Source organism: Pongo pygmaeus, chromosome 3 (assembly GCF_028885625.2).
Source record: "Pongo pygmaeus isolate AG05252 chromosome 3, NHGRI_mPonPyg2-v2.0_pri, whole genome shotgun sequence".
In the NCBI taxonomy this organism is placed as follows: Eukaryota; Metazoa; Chordata; class Mammalia; order Primates; family Hominidae; genus Pongo; species Pongo pygmaeus.
Genome location: NC_072376.2, coordinates 262243 through 285127, shown reverse-complemented (window position 1 = coordinate 285127; position 22885 = coordinate 262243). Strand labels below are relative to the sequence as shown.

Sequence of the window (22885 nt, the reverse complement as noted above, 5' to 3'; positions counted from 1 at the left end):
CAGATGGTGCTAGTGGCAGGAACTAAACCAAATGGTCTACAGCTAAGTCTGTAGACGAAATATGGAATATGAAATATGAAAATTGGGACATATTTTATTATGTAGCTGGGACTGTGATGGGCAAGCATGCCACTCAAGCAAGGGCATGCCTTTTCAATACAGCCCTCCTCAGTCTTGGGTTCACAACCCTTGACATGGATTCCAAAGCCCCCATAAATTTCCTTCTTCAGAACATAACTGCTGCTTTTTTTTTTTTGGCAGAATTTTTTGCTCTTGTTGCCCAGGCTGGAGTGCAATGGCGCCATCTCAGCTCACTGCAACCTCTGTCTCCCGGGTTCAAGCAATTCTTCTGCCTCAGCCTCCCGAGTAGGCGGGATTACAGGCATGCGCCAACACACCCAGCTAATTTTTTTATTTTGTATTTTTAGTAGAGATGGTCAGGCTGGTCTCGAACTCCTGACCTCATGATCCACCTGCCTCAGCCTTCCAAAGTGCTGGGATTACAGGTCTGAGCCACTGTGGCCGGCCGTTTTTGTTTTTTTTTTCTTTCTTTTCTTACTGATATACATTGCATGTGAAAGATTCAAAATGCTGGATCTTCATAAGTACATAGTCACAGTTGAAAACTGTAGTTGTTTAAAGGATTGTTTTTATGATACATCTACATCTATATTCTATATTTTATAGGTCAGAATTTTTTATTGTTTTGAAACTTTTACTGGGGAGTCTTCATGTAGGTTCTCCTCAATTATTTACTTTTTTTGTTTTTAATCTTCATATTTGTATGGTAATTTTCAACTCTGTACCTTTTATGACCATGTGGTGTTTAATTCAAATAAAAATCATTGGGTTTCACTTGGAGCAATTTAAAATATGTGTAATTCAGACATTTCTATAGCCTATAAAAGTTATCTATGTGGTGTTTGCCTGTGTAAATAATGCCCCTACCTGGTTTATAAATTTTTCTTTCTGGTGGTCATCACTGTTTTCTTTTATAGGTGAGTTGTCAAAGAAACAGTAAAAAATTACCACCTATTTATTGTTTGATTATGTGTTATTCTGTGAGAGAAGCGCTTCTTATTTGAAGGTGATTTTTGAAAAATGTAACCTTTTTAGGTAGATGTAAATATTTAGTTGTGATGAAAAACCTAACATTGCTTAAAGGTTTTCAAGTGTACAGCCTAGTGGAGTTAAGTACATTTACATTATTTTGAAATGGATCTCTAGATTAATTTTATCAAAGTAAAGTTTAATACCTTATAAACAATAAACTGCCATTTTTTTCTCTTCAGGTCCTGAAGAACACCATTTTACTTACTATTTCTATAATTTTGACTGATTTTTATATTCTTATTGGTGTAATTATATAATGTCTGTTTTTTTGTTTTGTTTTGTTTTGTTTTTTGGAGACGGAGTCTCGCTCTGTCACCCAGGCTGGAGTGCAGTGGCATGATATTGGCTCATTGCAAGCTCCGCCTCCCGGGTTCACGCCATTCTCCTGCCTCAGCCTCCCGAGTAGCTGGGACTACAGGCACCTGCCACCACGCCCAGCTAATTTTTTTTGTTTTTGTATTTTTAGTAGAGACAGGGTTTCACCGTGTTAGCCAGGATGGTCTCGATCTCCTGACTTCATGATCTGCCCACCTCGGCCTCCCAAAGTGCTGGAATTACAGGCATGAGCCACTGCACCCGGCCCCCATGTCTGTTTTTTTTTTCCTCTATCTCAGTTTACTTAACATAATGTTCTCAGGCTTTGTTTCTGTAAGATTGTCCTGTGCGGGAAACGCGTGAGGGGAGAAGAAAAGACACACACACAATACCTTTAAGGGTAAACAACCTTTATCCCATGTAAATGGCAATGCAGATATATAAGCAAATGATATAATAAGCAAATTGCAATGGGAAGGGGAGAAGGAAAAGGAGATATATATATTTAGATTCACCAGACTATGGAGGATTCACTACCAGACTAGGAAGCAATACCCTGGGCTCCAGAGTCAGACACTACACTCACCACCCTGTGGAGGATTCACCACCAGACCGGGAAGCAACAGCCTGGGCTCCAGAGTCCGCCACCCATCCGTGCACAGACGAAGAGAGGTCTCATGTAGCTTCGGCGGGGTCTGGGACTCTAGCTCTTTTTGTAATGAGTTGTTTGGCATGAGGCCCAGTCACGAGGGCCCTTTGTGACTGGACTCAAGGAACACAAAAAGGTCAAGTTGTTTTTGCGATTGTCTATTGTTTAACATATAGGAATAGATTGAAATAGAAATTTCTTTGAAACAGCGCTGGGGGCTCACACAACCCATTCTGGGATTTGGTGACCATTGTTTATGTCATGTTTAGTTGAATTCAAATTTAATATTTAACTTTTCCTCCACAAAGATGTGTCAGAATATGTGTTTTAAAATAAAATATTGTATATATGTCACATTTAAAAAATCTGATATTGATCTCTAAAGGAACATTTATGTTGTTTCCAGGAATTGTCTTTTGTAAATAATAATTAACATGCATGTGTAAATATGTATTTAAAGTCTTACCTTGAATATTTTTGGGATATTTTGGATACAGTGATGTGGTACCATGTGTGTGTTCATATTTTTTTTCCTGAGCCTTTGATGTTGTATTCAAAAAGTTATTGTTGAGACTAGTTGCATAAAGCCTTCCTCATAAATGTTTGTATTAGATTTCACATATGGGTAAGATCTTTTGGTATTTGTCTCAGTGTATCTGTTTTATTTCACTTAACATAATGCCCTCCAGGTTCATTCCTGTTGTGGCAAATGTCAAAATTGTATTCTCTTTTGTAGCTGAATAGTATTTTGTTGTGTATATATACTACATTTTCTTTATTCATTCAAGTTTTGGACACTTGGATTGATTGAATACCTTGGCCATAAATAGTGTTTTAATAAACATGGGAGTGTAGATTTGTCTTTGACATACTGATTTTGTTTTCTTTAGCTACAAACAAAATAGAACTAACATGTGTTCCAGTAATCCCATTTAATTAAAAAATTAAAAATAGAACATGTGATCCAGCAATTTGAATTTTGTGTGTGTGTGTGTGGTCGTTCATGGTTTATTGTCTAGGTGAGGAGTCAAAGAAACAGTGTTAAAATACCATTTGTTGATTGTTTAAATATATGTTATCCTGTGATACTTGTTTTTTTTCTATAATGGCTTTACTAACAATTTTACCATGTTTCCTTTTCTATTCATTCTCACTAACTTTTTTTTTTTGGTCTTTCTAATTACAGTCATTCTAACTGGAGTCAAGTCTTATCTTGTGGTTTTGATTTGCATTTCTCTGACAATTAGTGATGTTGAGCATCTTTGCATGTACTTTTTGGCCATTTGTATTTCTTTTGAAAAATGTCTCTTAAGGCCTCTTGCCTATGTTTAAATTGTGTGTTATTTTTGTTGTTTGTTATACTGTAAATTTATCTTCTGTCATGTACATTTTGCAAATATTTTATTTCATTGTGTAGATTATGTCTTCACTTTGTTAATTGTTTTCTTTACTGTGCAAAGCATTTTTAGTTTGTTGTAATCCCGTTTGCATATTTTTTGCTTCTTTTGCCTGTGATTTTGAGGTCTTAAGATTCTTTTCTCTGTACTATGTGGTAATGCATTCCTGTATGTTTATTTCAAATAACTTTATAGGTTTGAGTTTCCCATTTAAATCTTTATTTGTGATTGAGTTTTTTATATTGTAAGAGGTAGGAGCCTAGTTTTATTTTTTTGATTATCATGTAAATAATTTTCATAGCACCATTTATGAAAAGACTTGTCTTTTTCCAAATGTGAGTTCTTGACATTTTTGTTGAAAATCACTTGGTTCTAGGTTCAGGAATTTATTACTGGGCTCACTGGATAGTTTGATCTGTCTGTTTTTATGTCATTATCATGCTGTTTTCTTATTATAGCTATATAGTATATTTTGGAGTCAGGTAGTGTGATGCTTCCAGCTGTTTTTTTTTTTTTTTTTCCTTAGGATTACTTTTGCTATTTGGGGGTCTTTGGTGGTTCCCTGTGAAGTTTAAGTTTGTTTTTTCCATTTCTGTGAAAAAAGTCATTGGTATTTTGATAAGAGATGGCATTGAATCTATAGATCACCTTGAGTAGTATGGCCACTTTCATAATATTTTTTAATTTTATGAGCAATATATATCTTTCAAATTTTCATGTCTTTTTCACTTTTTCATTATTTACAATTTTCACTGTAGAGAGTGTTCACCTTTTTAACTATGTTTGCTACTAGAAATCTTTATTTTTTATTGTTGATGCAGAAGCAGCATTTGGCACCATTGAACATGTCTTTGTGATTTAAGAAACTCAATAAATTAGGTATAGATGTTATGTACTTCAATAAAGATTGTATATGACAGATTAATGGCTGAAATCATACTGAATAGGAAGGAGCAGAAAACTTTTTATCTGAGATCTGGAACACAACAAGGATGCTTTTATTTAATATTATTATTGTGTATGACGGCATTCAGCTGTGTACACTGTAAGACTGTGGAGCACAAGTCAAATATGGATCAGTGATATGTCTATTTCCAATATAAGAGTCTCTGTGTTTATCTGTCTGCATATTGTTTCCCTATTGTTTTTAAGTTGTATACTTATTTTGTGTGTAACAATGGTGGTTTTACCCTGCCTAGGTGAGTAGTCATTGAAATTCTCCCAATTTTACCCTCTATTTATTTGTAAATCTATATTTGTGTGTGAGAAACACTTTTGTGATTTGAAGATAATTTCCAAAACTCATACCTCCATCTCTTTTAGACATTATTTTTGTTTTTCAAAATGCATAACATTTAAAATCTTACATATTTTTAAATATTCAGCTTAGTCATATTTTATTAACAATTTTATGCACTATATTTTTAGAATATGTCTATCTTGCAAAGCTAACACTCGATGTAACAACTACCTACTTTTTCTGTTTTCTCACCCTTTACACAATTCTATTTTTTATTTTAAAGTCAAACTGCTTTAGATATCTCATGTAAGTTGATTCATATAGTTTGTCTCTTCGTGACTTTTTGTTGTATAATGTCATCAAGATTTATCTTTATTGTACTTGCTTATTTTTTGCTTTTTACAAACTAATATTTCATTATTTTAATAATTGAAATTATATTTATCAATTTATTTAGTGAGAGAAATATGCATTGCTTTTATTTGCTTTCGGGAACAATGCTGCAATAATTATGAGTGTCTAAATTACTCTTCATGTGAGCATGTGTGAGAGTTTATATTTTTTGCCAGATTTTATTTAGTTGATCTAGCTGTTCAGCTTTATACCCATCCCAAATTGTTTTAATTCTTTAGATTTGTATGTGTTTTGAAATCAGGAGCTGTGAAGCCTATGAGATTGCTTCTGTTTTTGAAGATTGTTGGGTACTTCACTGTTTCTTAATTCCATGTAATATGGGAGTTGTTGTTTCTATTACTACAAGAATTTAATTACAAATTTGATAGGGATTGCATTTAATCTGTAGATTATATTGAGCAGTCTAGATATCCTCATTATTTCAAACTTTGAAGAAGAGCATGCTTAAGTGTGTGTTGTTTAATTTCTATAAATATATAAATGTTTTAGTTTTATTTCTACTCTCATTCCAGTTTGGTCATTAAAAGTAATCTGTAAAATTTCAATTTTAAAAACTTAAAGACTTTTTTTGTGCCCTGACATGTAGTCTATCAAGGAGAATATTGTATGAGGTATTGAGAAGGGTGTGTATTTAGTTGTTGCTGAGCAGTGTTCTCTACAGTTCTGTTAGGCATAACAGTTTAATACTGCTTTCAAGTCTCCTGTTTCCTTATGAATATTTTATCTTGTTTCATTATTCCTTACAGAAACTGGGGTATTTAAATATCCTACTATAGTTTTATTGCTGTCTGTCTTAATTCTGTCAGTATTGGCTTTGTATATTTGGAACTCAATGTGGGGGAGACACACACACATATTAACAAATGTATAGACATATTTGTCATTAGTTCCCAGTAAATGAACCTTTATTATTATTATTGTTTAATGTCCTTCTTTCTTATGACTTTTTAAAGTATATTTTATGAAATAGGACAGTTTTGACTTAAGATGTACTTTGTATTACATAATTTGGACCTCTTATTTGGTTATTTGCATGAAATCTCTTCTTTCATTTTGCCTTTTTCAGTCTTTTTAAATCATTACATCTCAAGTGACTCCTGTAGAAAAGCAAGTTGGATCTTGTTTTTTAATTTTTGCATTCGATCCCCTTATTTGGTGCATGTATTTTGAATGGAAACTTTACTTCATAAATATTTGAATAATTTGCTGAAATAGACTTACTTGTCTTATTGTTTTACTGGGTTATTTTATATTTGTCCCTTATTTTCTTTTTCTGTCTTCCTTAGTGTCTTTATTTTTGTATTGATACACCTTTACTTCTTATTTTTTGGTATATCTATACAGATACTTTTTTCTGGTATGTTGAGAATTACATACAATTTCTTTAAGTTAAAGTAATATATTTTAAACTGGTAAAAACTTCAGTTGAATTTAAAAATTCTTCCTCATTACATCTGCCCTCAACTTCATTATTGATGTCAGTAATCATATTGTTGTTGTGTATTATTACCAGATTATGATGAACAGTTTATGATCATTTTTATGCTTTCCTCTTTAAATATTAGAGAATAATTACAATGTTTTCTGTAATATGATAGTGGTACAGAACTTTGTGTATGTACGTATCTTTTTCAGAAAGCTATATATTTTCATATGATTATGTTTGGTTTTCTTGCATTATGTTACTTTCACTGGAAGATACTTTCTTGAGCATTTTTTTGGTAAGACGTGTTGGGCTAATATACTTTTTCAGCATTTGGTTATCTTGAAAGGTCTTTATTCTTTCTTCACTTTTAGGACAGTTTTGCTGGTTATATGAGTCTCACATAGAAGTTTTTTTTTTTTCTAGCACCTTAACAACATCCCAGTTCTTTCTGTTGCGAAATAGTTTTGTTGACAGATTCACTGGTAATCTTTTAAGACCATAGTTATAAATGACACATCACTTTTATTTTGCAGCTCCTAAGATGTCCTTTTTGAGTTTGATTTTTGAAACTTTGCTTATATATGTGTTTTGCTATAAATCTGTGTGTAACCTAGTTGAAGTTTGTTGAGCTTCTTCCGTTTTTACATCCTTTTTTTAACTTGAAAATTTCTCAGTCTTTATTTTGCATTTTTCACCTTCATGATTTTTTTGTGTTTTTAATGTTTTCATTGATGTTTTCATTTTTCTGATTACATTTAGTTGTATGTGTTTCCATTTAGCTGATTCAGCATTATTCAGGTTACATTTTAAAAATTTGTACATCTTTGTTTTTGTGGTTTTCTGAAAAATGTTAAATTGTTTAATTAGACCATGTTCTAATATTTTGTAGACATTATAATATTTGCTTGTTATTTGAACATTAACCAAAAGTTATTTATCACAACCTTTACAATGTTGCTTTCTCCTGACATAGTCTGAAGCCAGTTGTCTTTGATATGGATTATGGAAACCTCTCATACATGTTGGAAGGATGTGTCTTGTCTAGAATTTTGTGTTTATTTTTTAGTTAAAAGGGTTTGTTCATGTTTCCTCTTAAGAGTCTTTAATCACTTGCTCTGTTGTCTGTATTTAGCACTTCAGTCTGCCCTTGAAACATGTACATTTGGTCTTAGCAGATCCAACCTGTCCTTCCTAAGTATATCACCATTTCTTTCAGCACTCTTTGTTATTGGAGACAGAAACCAGTTTTTGTACAGATCCCCAAAAGCCAGAAGTAAGGATACGTGTCAGTATTTTTCTTTTCTTTTAAAGAAGAAGACAGGAGTTGACAGTTTACTCCTAATGGCACAGTGCTATATTGGGGAGGAGGAAGGACTGTGGTTGGTAAATGTAACAAACTTTCCTTCCTGTTCTATGTGGCTCTTGGCATTGTGCTTACCTGAGGCATTGCATGTAACTCATTTATAGATTTCACTAAAAGGCATTTTGATCAGTATATGTTTGTTACATGTATATGTCTGTGAAGAAATTATGGCCTGTGGTATTTTGTTATGCCATCTTACTAATGTACTTTTGTATAAGTTTATATATTAGATTTTTAAAGTATATTCATATGAATCTAGTAAGCGGGATAATTTATTTTTATTTCTTTCAGCTATGTGTTCTCATTTCACCCAAGACTTTTTGCTAGTGCAGGGGATAGAAGATTCATTCCACAAACTTATATTAAGAAGATATGAGAAATGTGGACATGAGAATTTACAATTAAGAAAAAGCTGTAAAAGGAAGGTGCAGAAAGGAGGTTATAATGAATTTAATCAATGCTTGTCAACTACCCAGAGCAAAATATTTCAGTGTAATGCACGTGTCAAAGTATTTAGTAAATTTTCAAATTCAGACCAACATAGGATAAGACATACTGGAGAGAAACACTTTAAAGAATGTGGCAAGTCATTTCAGAAGTTCTCAGACCTAACTCAACATAAAGGAATTCATGCTGGAGAGAAACCCTACACATGTGAAGAATGTGGCAAAGACTTTAAATGGTATTTAATCTTTAATGAATATAAGATAATTCATACTGGAGAGAAACCCTTCACATGTGAAGAATGTGGCAACATCTTTACCACATCCTCAAACTTCGCTAAACATAAAGTTCATACTAGAGAGAAATCTTTCAAATGTGAAGAATGTGGCAAAGCCTTTAATAGGTCCTCAACCGTTACTAAGCATAAGAGAATTCATGCTGAAGAGAAACCCATCACATGTGAAGAATGTGGCAAAATCATTACCTCATCCTCAAATGTTGCCAAACATAAGAAAATTCATACTGGAGAGAAACTCTACAAATGTCAGGAATGTGGCAAAGTCTTTAATAGGTCCACAACCCTTACTAAACATAAGAGAATTCATACTGGAGAGAAACCCTACACATGTGAAGAATGTGGCAAAGCCTTTAGTAGGTCCTCAGTTCTGAATGAACATAGGAGAATTCATACTGGAGAGAAGCCCTACAAATGTGAACAATGTGGCAAAGCCTTTAGACAATCCGCAACCCTTAATAAACATAAGAGTATTCATACTGGAGAGAAACCCTACACATGTGAAGAATGTGGAAAAGCCTTTAGTCGGTTCACAACCCTTAATGAACATAAGAGAATTCATACTGGAGAGAAGCCCCACAAATGTGAAGAGTGTGGCAAAGCCTTTGGATGGTCCACAGACCTGAATAAACATAAGATCATTCATACTGGAGAAAAACCTTACAAATGTGAAGAGTGTGGCAAAGCCTTTGGATGGTCTGCATACCTGAGTAAACATAAGAAAATTCATACTGGAGAGAAACCTTATAAATGTGAAGAGTGTGGCAAAGCCTTTTTATGTTCCAGAGCCTTGAATAAACATAAGACAATTCATACTGGAGAGAAACCTTACAAATGTGAAGTGTGTGGCAAAGCCTTTGGATGGTCCACATACCTGAGTAAACATAAGAAAATTCATACTGGAGAGAAACCTTATAAATGTGAAGAGTGTGGCAAAGCATTTAGACGTTCCAGAGTCCTGAATAAATATAAGACAATTCATACTGGAGATAAAACCCCCAAATGTAAAGGATGTGGCAAAGTCTTTAAGCGGTCCTTATACCTTAATCAACATAATAAAATTTATACTGGAGAGAAACTCTAGAAATAAGAAGAATGTGGCAAAAAGCCTTTGGATGATCCACAAACCTGAATGAGCATAAGAAAATTTATACTGGAAATAAACTATACAAATGTGAAGAATGTGGCAAAGCTTTTGGATGGTCCACAACTCTGAATGAAAATAAGAGAATTCGTACTGGAGAAAAACCCTACAAATGTAAAGAATGTGGGAAAGCCTTCAAACAGTCCACATACCTGAGTCAACATAAGAAAATTCATGCTGGAGAGCAACCCTACAAATGTGAAGAATGTGGCAAAGCTTTTAGATGGTCCACAACCCTGAATGAACATAAGAAAATTCATATGGGAGATGAACCCTACAAATGTAAAGAATGTGGGAAAGCCTACAAACGGTCCTCACCCATAAATAAACATGAGAAAATTCATAATGGAGAGAACACCTACAAATGTAAGGAATCTGGCAAAGTCATTACCTCATCCTCAAACTCTGCTAAACGTAAGAGAATTCATACTGGTGAGAAACCCTATAAATGTTTAGAATGTCATAAAACCTTTAATAGTTCCACAACCCTAATTGAACATAGGAGGAGTCATACTGGAGAGAAACCCTACACATGTGAAGAATGTGGCAAAGCCTTTAGACAGTCCGGAAACCTTTATGTACATAGGAGAATTCATAGTGGAGATAAAACCATACAAGTGTAAAGGACGTGGAAAAGCCTTTAAGCTGTACTCCAGCATTCCTAAACATAAGAGAACTCGTACTGGAGGAATGTCTTACCAATATGAAGAATGTGGCAGTCTTTAAATGTTCCTCAATCTTTTCTAATCGTAAGATAATTCATAATGGAGAGAAACTCTACAAATGTGAAAAATATGAGAAAGCTTTTAACCACACCTCATTGTGTTCTAAACATAAGATAAATGATGTTGGTGAGAAGCCATATGAAAATTTAAAATGTGGCAAAGACTTCAAATTCTTTTTTTTTTTTTTTTTTGAGTTGGAGTCTTGCTCTCTCCCCCAGGCTGGAGTGCAGTGGCGTGATCTTGGCTCACTGCAAGCTCCGCCTCCCAGGTTCACTCCATTCTCCTGCCTCAGCCTCCCGAGTAGCTGGGATTACAGACGCACACCACCAGGCCTGGCCAAATTTTGTATTTTTAGTAGAGACAGGGTTTCAGCATATTGACCAGGCGGGTCTTGAGCTCCTGACCTGGTGAGCTACCCGCCTCAGTTTCCCAAAGTGCTGGGATTCCAGGCGTGAGCCATCGCACCTGGCCTTAATTTTTTAAATAAAATTGTTAATGTGTAGAAATTATTGTGCCTTGAATGATGTGTTATGCCACCAAGTTTCACCTATCCCACCTTACTCAAGGGTGTAGGTGAGAGATGCTAACAATGTACTATCTGATAACATAGGTGAATTACATTTCTAGTCTATTTTTCCAATGGCTTTAAACAGCAAGTAAACTGAATATTGTTCCCATGTTGCATTTTTATTCTTATTTAAATTTTAAAAAAGTTTTTGTGGGTACATAAGTGTATGTATATATTTATGGTATATATGGGTTATTTTGATACAGGCATACAATATGTAATAATGACATCAGAGTAAATGAGTTATTCATCGTCTTAAGCATTTATCTTTCTTTTCCTTTTTCTTTTTTTTTGAGACGGAGTTTCACTCTCGTTGCCCAGGCCAGAGTGCAATGGTGCGATCTTGGCTCACTGCAACCTCCACCTCCCAGGTTCAAACAATTCTCCTAAATCAGCCTCCTGAGTAGCTGGGATCACAGGCATGTGCCACCATGCCTGGCTAATTTTGTATTTTTAGTAGAGATGGGGTTTCTCCAGCATTTATCTTTTATATTACCTACAATCTAATTATACACTTCAATTATTTTTAAATGTACAATTTTTTCTACTACAGGTCATTTTATTATTGTAATAATTATATCAGAGTATAATTCATACATTCCTGAGTCCTGAATGGTTTTCAAAAATGTTTCATATTTATCTTTGAACATGCATCATGTTCTCCTGCAAACATACAGACTTTTAGTTTTAATTTAATATATAAATGTTGTGCTCTAAAGATAAACCTTGGGTGTAAGAAAATTATGAAGCAAGCAACTGTGTTTGCATGAGAGTTTGTACCTGTTTTCTGAAGAAAATAGCAATATTGGAACAAAGAAGTTTCTATTAACACTGTGGATAATTTACTGGAAATCTAGAAATCTAAAACATTTTGAATTAAAATGTATGTTTTCTTATTTTTATGTAATTACTGTAAAATCTAATGGATCATTGTTGAGAATCTCCCCGTAAAAAGTCTGCTTTTATGTGGTGCTCATGCCAGAGGTATAATTTTCTTGTTTCTCATTCTTTTTTTTTTTTTTTTAACTCCATAAAGTATGCGAGCTGTTCAGAAATTATAAGAATTTTTAATAAAATTTAGTGCACAGAAAATACTTTTTAGATGTAATTTCACAATGTGTATAAAGTTATATTTTATTGGAACATTTAATTTTCCTTATACTTCTTTTTCTTTTTTTTTTTTTTTTTTTTTTTTTTTGAGACAGAGTCTCACTCTGTCGCCAGGCTGAAGTGCAGTGGCATGATCTTGGCTCAGTGCAACCTCCGCCTCTTGGGTTCAAGTGATTCTCCTGCCCCAGCCTCCCAAGTAGCTGGGACTACAGGTGCATACCACCATACCCAGCTAATTTTTATAGTTTTAGTAGAGACAGGGTTTCACCATGTTTGCCAGGATGGTCTTGATCTCTTGACCTCGTGATCCACCTACCTCGGCCTCCAAAAGTGCTGGGATTACAGGCATCAGCCACTGCACCTGGCCTCTGTTTTTATTTTCTAATTGTCTTTAGTTTTCTGATGTCTTCATGTGTTTATCCCCAGCTATGTATTCTTCACTGCTCTTCTTTGTGTTATGGCTACAGTTTCCTCACTGTTCTCTTCATGCCATGTAATTTCACTTGGAGTTTCTAGGCTCTGAATGAGAAGTTTGGAATTTTTAATGTAGTAAATTGTTTTTAACTGGCATGTTTGAGATTATAGCTTATCAACACAACATTCAGATCACTTAATTGAGGTAAGAATAATTCACTGTCCACATGTAAGAGGATTAAGTGAGCATTGTTTTTCTGTTTGTAAAAGAAAAATTGTATGAGATTAGAACACAAAGTGTGTTAAATGTAACATACCTTAATATATATTAAAACATAAATTTAAGTGGGTTGCATATTGTAAGCACCATATGAAGAAACACATCAGGAGTTTGAAATCTCTTAAATCTTCGAAATAAAATTTTTAAGACTTAATGGTAGATGAAGAATTTTATATAATTTTCTATGACAGCAAAACTTAATTTTTATGCTGAATCTTCTATTTTTGACTGTAAATGTTAAGTGTTAGAAAAATAATAGAATGATCTGTGTAGATTCAAAATCTGCAATGATCTTTTTTTGTTGAGATTCATATTGCAATCTTTGAGTTTGAGATTTGTTTTGGTGGATGCAGTTCATGGGGTACAGTTTTTATTTTTAGTCATCTAACTTTATCGAAGTTCTTGGTCACCTTCTCTGGAAAAAATTCGGAGATTATGGCAGCTATTTAATTCAAACATTCACTAATTCCATTAATGTAATTCAGTATATATAAGGTCCTCAGGTATTGTTTTCTTGAGAGAAACAATTCAGCCCAGAGACAATTAGTGAAGCAAGCAGAGAGTTCATTAAAGGAAAATAAAGAACACACTGAAGGAGGAGTGGATTGGCCCAGCTGGAAACAGCCTTGAGATTTACATGTTGCAGTTTTTATTATCATAGACTTAAAAAAAATTCCCACTTCTGTCTTAAGTGTCTGCCTTTGTCTTTGTGGAGTTTTCTGCTTCCTGGTAAATCTCTTCTTTTATCCTCACCGAGTTTCTGCCCATGTCTATGAGATGCTTCGTTACTGTCGGCTGATGTACATGTGTGAGTTCCAGTGATCAGTGAGTTTTGATGGCAGAACTGCTTGTTACCACTACCCTAGGAAAATAATATAGCAGTCAAATCTGTACTTACTATGCCTGCATATCTCTTAGGAAGTTTCCTTTTGCCCTTTCCCCCTTTTTGTCAGCATATAGCTAGCTACATTCTGACAGTTTAATCACAGTATGAGTAATTATTTGGTGTCTTAAGGGGTGTTTCTGGGTATTCTTTCTTCATAGGTATTTCCTGTCCACCCTGCTCAAATTTAGCATACATATATTGGGTTATCTTTGGAGCATGAGATTTTTTCCCCCAGGGGCTGTTTTTTCCTGCTCATGTCTAACTGCCTACTCTTAACATTCCCTCCTCAATAGATTGAGACTCTAAAAATCTTTGAGTCTAGGGGCACTGTGGGTCTTCTGTAACTACTTCCTGGTAATACGAGATAAAGAATTAATCAGTGTCTCATTCTCTTGCTCTTTGTCAGAAAAAGATTCCGTCCATGTTCTCCCAGAAGGTTGAACTTGCAGTGTCCAGAGGAAATGTGTAGGGACATGGCTGTCCAGTTGGGGGGAAAATAGGTCGATATTTCTGTTGCATTACCATTTGAAGTCTGAGAGTTTCTAGGTGAGAGGAAACAAACCTGGTTACTAGATTTAGTGAGCAAGGCTCACAAAGGAATACAAGGGCTAGGGATCCCTAAAAAATGGGATGTCATGAGAATTGGAACCAAGTGGCACCCCAGGAGAACTAGCTTTCAGTGGCATGTTTCTGATGGTGACAGGCCTGGTTTGTAAAACCTCTTAACATGGTCCTGGACTTTCCCTGTTCTGTTAACCCAGAAACAGCATTTTTCTCCTAGCACAAGGCAGATTCTTTCCTGAGCTGCAGCAAAACCTCTACAATTCGAACTACAGCCACAAGATAATCAACTTGTTGGTGTCACTCTTACAGAGTCTGAGCAGTCGTTTTTATTTTGTGAGTCAGTTCCAGAGACAGGTTGTGGTAAGTTGAGGAGGCAATAATTATGCCAGCTATTCCTGTAGGGGCACCTGAGATGCCAAACTCAGGAAAAAAAAATTAAAAAAAAAAAAAGATAAACTGCTCAGTCGATCTGGTGTGAGGTAGTAAAGGGTAACAGCAAGGAAGCGTCAACTGGGACAATGGAAATTTTAGGGGTGAAGGAAGCCAGAGTGCATGTGCTCGTCAAGTTTCCAGAGAGGCAGAGATAAGCCTGCATTTCACACAGGAAGTAAAGTTCCGTAGTCGATCAAAATAGATGCAGAAGGTGAGGTCAGTTCTAAACATTGACCAGGGTCCTTGCTGGCTACCCAATATGTGAGATCCTGCCACTAAAGTTGCTGCTGCCAGGGGAGCCAGACATGGGTCCTATTTTTTTTTTTAAAAAAAAACATGGGCATGTTTCTAGTAGTGTCAAAGAAAAGCATTTTCTGAAAGAAATTAAAGACCTGAAACTTTTTGCATAATTTATGCTAGCTTGGTCAACACCATGGGTTGGGTTGACTCCAAGAAGGGTGACTGACGCAGAACTCAGAGGCATCATTTTGGATGAATGGTCCAGGTGTTAAAACATTTGGAGGGAGAATAGAAAATCTCATTTGATGTTGAGAATAGTGAAACAAAATTTTGAGAAATATCAATAATGGTGCTCATTGTGTTGCATTGTGCTGGGTCTAAAGCACCCACAATGGTTCTGGAATTTACAGTAGCACAGATGCATAGGAGTGCCTGGCCAATGAGGGTAGCAGGGGAGAATAAGGGGCTTGAATCAGTGGCGGTGGGTTTAAGAAAATCTTTAAAAGCGCTTTAGGTTGTTTTAAAAATATTATGTTAGCAGAGGGAAGGTTTTGTGTAGAGAGGTCCCGATGGTAGGTGAAGCTAAGTTGGGCCTGAGTAGCTGTCCATTTTTGTATTGTGGCCAAGTAGGCCATTCCTACCCTGAATGAAGAGGAATTCATGACTAGCTAACAGGTTGAGGCATAGGAAGAATTGGTAGAGTTTAGTAGTTGTGGAGTTGCCTGCAGAGTGCAACAACAACAACAACAACAACAAAAAAGTATGAGTAATGACCAGAGAACATTAGGCTGCATGGTTCAGAATAGGGCCAAATTGAGATGCTTGTTAAGAGCAACTGTTAACGCAATGACTATTAGAGAGATTGCTACTCAGATTATGGCTTTGATGTTTAAATGTAAGAGGGACATAGGAAACTTTCGTGGACAGGGTGTTTGTTTACAGTAACAAAGGTGTATTAGTAACTTTGCAAAGAGTATTATGACTTGCAATATAAACAAAATATTACTAACATTGCTGATGGACTAAAGCAGTCAAAAGTAAAATAAATTAGGTTAAAAAATTAGTATTAGATGGCTGGGCGTGGTGGCTTATGCCTGTAATCCCAGCACTTTGGGAGTCTGAGGTGGGCAGATCATGAGGTCAGGAGATCGAGACCATCCTTGCTAACACAGTGAAACCCGTCTCTACTAAAGGTATAAAAAATTAGCTGGGTGTGGTGGCAGGTGCCTGTAGTCCCAGCTACTCGGGAGGCTGAGGCAGGAGAGTGATGTGAACCCGGGACGCGGAGCTTGCAGTGAGCTGAGATAGCGCCACTGTACTCCAAGCTGGGCGACAGAGCAAGACTCCATCTCAAAAAAAAAAAAAAAAAAAAAAAAATTAAACAAGCTCTTAATGGAACTCCTGGTGGTGCACAAGTTAAGATGAAAGTAATAATCAACAGTACTACTGCAAATAAGATTGTCATTATCGGGATCACTCTACTTTGAGGTAAAAGGAGGGAGAGCATTACTTATCTTCTCATTTGGAGAGAAATTTGTAAGTCCTCCTGTAGGTCACAGGAGTAGGTGAGTGTTGGTTCAATCTTTGGTTCTTTAATGTGTTTCCAGTTGTATTCAAAAGTAATGTGTCCAGCTAGAGATGCCAGGAAACTTGATAGCTATTGGGGTGGAAATTATGATAGTAACATTGTTCTTTTGTGATGGGGTTAGTTGAGATCCGAGAGGTCCATCTCTCCAGACTTTAATGAGGACTTGTTTTCCTGCCTGGTTGTAAGGGTTGTTAGGGGGGTTAGACTCAGAATTGTCTGTCCAAACTCCTGGACAACCTCTTGAAATTGAGTCAGGGATTTTATGTACTAGGTTAATTTGGTAACCTCTGGGCATAATATTAGGTTTGCATGTAGAAAGGGTCTCCAATATAGGACTTCAAAGAAACTAAAGCATGATTGTAATTTAGGGGCTGTTCTGATCTGAAGAAGTGCCATGGGTAGAAGTTCTAGCCATGGTAAAGAGGCTTCCTGGCATCATTTGCCCAAGGTCCTTTTAATAGCTTGATTAGTCCTTTCTACCTTCCAGGAAGATTGTGGCTTTCAGGAGGAGTGTGAAAAGTATTTTATCCCTAGGGCTTTTGCCACTGTTTGGGTAGTTTGTGAAATAAAATATAGGCCATTGTTACTTTGTGAAGAATGTGGAGGCTCAAAGAGATAATTTCTTTCAGAATGATCTTGGCAACTACCTGAATCTTTTCTAGTATGAGAGGCTTCAACCCAGGCAGTAAAGGCATCCCCAAGGATCAGGAGATATTTGTAGCCTCGATAGGCTGGCAGTTAATTAAAGTCAACCTACCATTCTTCCCACTGGGTAGGTTTCTTGTTGCTGAACTGGCTGAATTAAGGGGAGTGGCTTAGGGCCTGGAGGATTATTATAGACCCAGATGGACAGGCTTTACAAACTTGTCAAAAAGAGGAGTTTTTTGGTTTTTTGGTTAAAGCTGATGGAGATGGCCTCTCCTAAAGAAACAAGAATTATGGAGTGCCCTTATTGCTTTCTGCTGGAGAACCTGGGGGAAATAAAGAACCTCTCCCAATTTATACAGTCTTCCAGGTGCTAGGGTATATTCACATTTGATACCCCATTGCAGGGTGGGCAGGTTGTTAGGCAAAGTTGGGATAAGGGCCATAAGGAGTTCCCCAGAAAGGGTGGTGGCTGTTGCTGCTTGGCCAACCCTCCTGTTTCTCTAGGTAATCTCATCTTGGCATTTCTGGTAGCCCCAGCAATGAACTGCAGCTTTCTGTGGTAGGTGGATAGCCTAAAGTAGGGTATAAAATCTGTGACCCATATTTAATAGGGGTATCCTTTGCTGTCAACAATCCTTTCTTTCCAAATGATGGCATAATTGTGGAATATTAAAATGGCATATTTGGAATCTGTATAAAAAGTACCTAACTCCTTGGTTCTTTTCTAGTTCTAGGGCTCTGGTCAGGGCTATGCACTCTGCTGAGCTGAGGTTCCCAGAGATAATTTAAAGTTTTATAAACAAATAGCTTAAAAGTAAGATAATTGCTAGTATTAGGCAAAACTGAGAAACAGGCACAAAGGATACTAATATAGAGTGAAATAATTATTTAACTCAAGATTTGTATCAAGAAGGTAATAAAATCATAGTGTACTGCTTGCCTTTGTAGTAAATATTTGATTAATTACAGCATTTGCTGACTACACGTTTATGTAAAAATCATGCTATAAATATTCTGAAGTGCTGGAGTGGTGGGAAGGACAGTTGAAAGGTTGTTCCCAAGTACATGTCAGTAGCAAAGAGCAATTAACAGCCCCACAGGGTCGGTGGGTCTCTCCCCATGTGTGGAGATGAGAGAGTGTAGAAATAAAGACACAAGACAAAGAGATAAAAGAAAAGGCAGTTGGGCCCAGGGGACCCAGTCGCGGAGACCGGTAGTGGCCCGGAATGTCTGGCTACGCTGTCATTTATTGGATACAAGACAAAGGGGCAGGGTAAAGAGTGTGAGTCATCTCCAATGATAGGTAAGGTCACGTGGGTCACGTGTCCACTGGACAGGGGGCCCTTCCCTGCCTGGCAGCCGAGGCAGAGGGAGGGAGGGAGGGAGGGAGAGAGTCAGCGAGTCAGCTTACACCATTATTTCTGCATATCAGAGACTTTTAGTACTTTCACTAATTTTGCTACTGCTATCTAGAAGGCAGAGCCAGGTGTACAGGATGGAACATGAAGGCGGACTAGGAGTGTGACCACTGAAGCACAGCATCACACGGAGACGGTTAGGCCTCTGGGTAACTGTGGGCGAGCCTGACTAATGTCAGGCCCTCCAAAAGAGGTGGAGGAGTAGTCTTCTCTAAACTCCCCTGGGGAAAGGGAGACTCCTTTTCCCGGTCCGCTAAGTAGCGGGTGTTTTTCCTTGACATGCTACCGCTAGACCACGGTCCACCCGGCAACAGGTGTCTTCCCAGACGCTGGCGTTACCGCTAGACCAAGGAGCCCTCTGGTGGCCCTGTCTGGGCATAACAGAAGGCTCGCACTCTTGTCTTCTGGTCACTCCTCACTGTGCCCCCTCAGCTCCTATCTCTGTATGGCCTGGCTTTTCCTAGGTTATGATTATAGAGCGAGGATTATTATAATATTGGAATAAAGAATAAGTACTACTAACTAATGATTAACTATATTCATATATAATCATATCTAATATCTATATCTGGCATAACTATTCTTGTTTTTTATTATACTGGAACAGCTCATGTCCTCGGTCTCTTGCCTCTGCACCTGGGTGGCTTGCCACCCACACATTTGCACACACATATAACAAAAAATTTATCAGTTGATTTAATTTTGTTAAATATTTACTAAGAATGGGTGTTGAAGATAATCATTTATTTTCTGTTTGAAGAGGGTGTTTACTGTAATAAAGAGTGTTTTCTCTGGAGTCAAAGTTGCCTGTGTTTTAAAACTGGCTCCACTGTTGTGAGCAAGTAATTTTTCTCTGTGGCTGTTTCTTTCTCTTTAAAATAAGGATAATAATAATGCTTATGCTATGGAATTACTGTCGGAATTAAATTTATTAACACATAGTGTTATGGGTAGTGTTTAGTACAGATTAACTATTAATAAAATGTGTAGGCTGGGCATGGTGGCTCATGCCTGTAGTCCTAACAGTTTGGGAGACTAAGATGGGCAGATCATGAGGTTAGGAGTTTGAGACCAGCCTAGCCAATATGGTGAAACCCTGTCTCTTCTAAAAATACAAAAATTAGCTGGGCGTGGTGGCTTGTGCCTGTAGTCCCAGCTACTCAGGAGGCTGAGGCAGGAGAATTGCTTGAACCCGGGAGGCAGAGGTTGTAGTTAGCCAAGACTGCACCATTGCACTCCAGACTGGGTGACAGAGCGAGATCCCATCTCAAAAAAATAAAAAAAACCAAAATGTGTAAAAGCTGGATTTCATTAATACATGCTTTAACACAGAAATATCATTACATGATTTGTTCAGTAAACTGAAGCATATTTCATTTTTTCAAAATATGGTATACACAAGGAAATACAATTCAGGATTAAAAGTGAGGAAATCTTGTCGCTTAAAACAATATGAACAAATTTGGAGGAGAGTATGCTAAATGAAAATAAGCCAGACAACAGAATGCTGCTTACCAGATACTTGGTTATTTAGAAAAAAAGCTTTTGGAGGGATGTCTAAAATAATACATAATTACAGATGTCTAGGTGGAATAAGTTCAAGAAATCGATTTTAAAGCATGGTGACTATAATAATGAATTGTATTTTTGAAAAATGCTAAGACAGTCAATGGTTATGTGCTCTCATCACAAAAATAATTACTATGTGAATTACCTAGAAGAAAGCCTTTGACAGCATATATATACTTCAAAACACCATGTTCTACAAGATAAATACATACTTCATCTGGCAATTGAAAATGCATTTTAAAAACCATCATAGAAGAATAACGTTTCAAATGCTGGTCTGTCTTTGAATATTATCAAAAATAGTTTTTGTGCTGTTTTTGTAATAACCACAGAAAGTAATATTTACCAGCATGTTTGAGACCCAGAACACTATATAAGACAAGATGATGTACTCTAGGGCTTTTGCTTTAAGTTTGAAGCACCTGGAGTTTCTAATGCTGATGGTAATTATAGGGAAGACATTAAAAGGGTAACTTGCTAAAGGTCCCATAATTGTCCATTCTGTGACCGAAGTAAGTAAATTTGCATTAAAAATCACTGAGAAAATGTTAAATTTAACAGCTGCCATACTCTCCAAAATTTTTCCAGAGAAGGTTACCAAGGACTTGGTTAAAGTTAGATGACTAAGAATGAAAACTGTAGACCATGAACTGCATCCACTAAAACAAAAAATCATAAGAGAAATTCCTCAGGATTGCAGTATCAATCTGGACAAAAAAGATGATTCCAAATTTTGAATCCACAGAGACCATTCTATTATTTTCCAACACTTAAAATTCACATTCAAAAATAGAAAATTCTGCATGAAAAAATAAGTTTTGCTATAAGTATGTCATAGAAAATTAAATGTAAAATTCTTCTCTACCATTAAGTCCCCTAAAAAATTTACCTCTAAGATATATTTTCTCTGAAGAAATTTCAAAATTCTGATATTTTCTTCATATGGTGCTGACAATATGCAACCCACTCATATTAATGCTTTACCTATTCTTAGTGTTATGCTTAAGACAGTTTGTGTTAGAATCTCAAAAATTTTCTTTCATAAGCAGAAAAACAATGCTGACTTAATTCTCTTACCTGTGAACACTAAAAGACCTCTCAATTAAGCGATCTAAATGCTGCATTGAGAAGCTATAAATAACCTCAAACAGTCCCAATTAGGAACAATTTACCACATTAAAAAAAGTCGAACCTATCAGAACCTGGAAAATCCATGTGAAATTACATGGCATGAAGAGAACAGTGAGAAAACCGTAGCCATAACACAAGGAGAGGAGCTGTGAGGCATACATAGCTGCGGATAAACAAAACAAATCCTCTTTAAGGAGCGCCTCTGCCCAGCCACTGCACCTTCTGAGAAGTGAGGGGCGCCTCTGCCCAGACACCACCCTGTCTGGGAAGTGAGGGGCACCTCTGCCCAGCTGCCCAACTTTCTGGGAAGTGAGGAGCACCTCTGCCCGGCCGCCGCACTGTCTGGTAAGTGAGCAGCACCTCTGCCTGGCCCCCCACACCGTCTGGGAATGAGAAGCGCCTTTGCCCGGCCACTGCACTGCCTGGGACATGAGGAGTGCCTCTGCCCGGCTGCCACACCTTCTTGGACATGAGACGCGCCTCTGCCTGATGGCCGCACTAAGAAATGAGGAGTGCCTCTGCTCGGCGGCCCTACCATCTGGGAAGTGAGAGGAGCGCCTCTTCCTGGCTGCCCCACCAGCTGGGAAGTGAGGAGCATCTCTGTCTGGCCGCCGCACTGTCTGGGAAGTGAGGAGAGCCTTTGCCCAGCTGCTGTGCAACCCTCCAAGTGTGAAGTGGCAGCCTTGTGTGTGATCTTTATGCCCTCCCTAAGTCTGCATTTTTGACATTAAAGTAAGTTTACTTTTAAATTAAAAAAAAGAAACCCTCTTTAAATTCAGAATGAGTCAGTTTTGCAGCCTGGGAACAGATGTCCTCTCCACATGCACAATTAATGCCATTTCTTCACTATAGACATTTTCAGTCTCTTACTTACAGCTACAAACTGACTCCAGAAAGAATATTTATGGCTAATTATGGAGCATCTATTACACACTCAGCACTTTCTTACATTTGTTCACTACAATTTTATATCAAAACATCTCCATGACTTAAAAGATTTCCCAGCACTTACCTGAACAGATTGGCACACAATACATAAACTCATTTATGTCAAGTAAAAAGTGAAAGGAACAACTAAAGAAAACGGTTCATATAGGGTTCTCCAGTTAAAGCCACAAAATGAAATTTTCTAACTAGATAAGCTATAACTACACAAATTGTGAACTTGCATCTAAAAATTTTCTGTGCACTACTAAATTTTATAAAAATCATTCTAATTTCTCACTAGCTCACATCATAAATAATGAAGTAAAAACAAAAGAATTAAGAAGCAAGTAAATTATAGCTGTAACATGAGTAACAGACAAATGAAAACAGAATTTACATGGGGAGAGTCTCAACAATTAGATTTTACAGTAATTAAATCCAAAGAAATATAGATTTGATTTTGGAATGTTTTAGGGTTCTAGATTTCTAGTAAATTATCCACCTTATAAAAGAATCTTCTTTGTTCCAATATTGATCTTTTCTTTGGAAAATAGGTACAAAGTCTTAAACACTATTGCTTGCTCT

The 22885-nt window shown here is 36.6% G+C and overlaps 2 protein-coding genes across 2 annotated transcripts in view; one reads left to right on the top strand and one right to left on the bottom strand.

Annotated features, from left to right (window-relative positions):
* The window catches only part of LOC129035576 (zinc finger protein 732), a 38424-nt gene extending 24360 nt beyond the window's left edge, over positions 1–14064 (top strand). The window contains 3 exon segments of the mRNA XM_054486100.2: positions 8209–9756; positions 9759–10405; positions 10407–14064. Coding sequence (XP_054342075.2) covers positions 8209–9756; positions 9759–10405; positions 10407–10526 — 2315 coding nt within the window. The 3' untranslated portion in view covers positions 10527–14064.
* LOC129035305 (zinc finger protein 595-like) overlaps positions 1–22885 on the bottom strand; it is an 84504-nt gene that overhangs the window by 23869 nt on the left and 37750 nt on the right.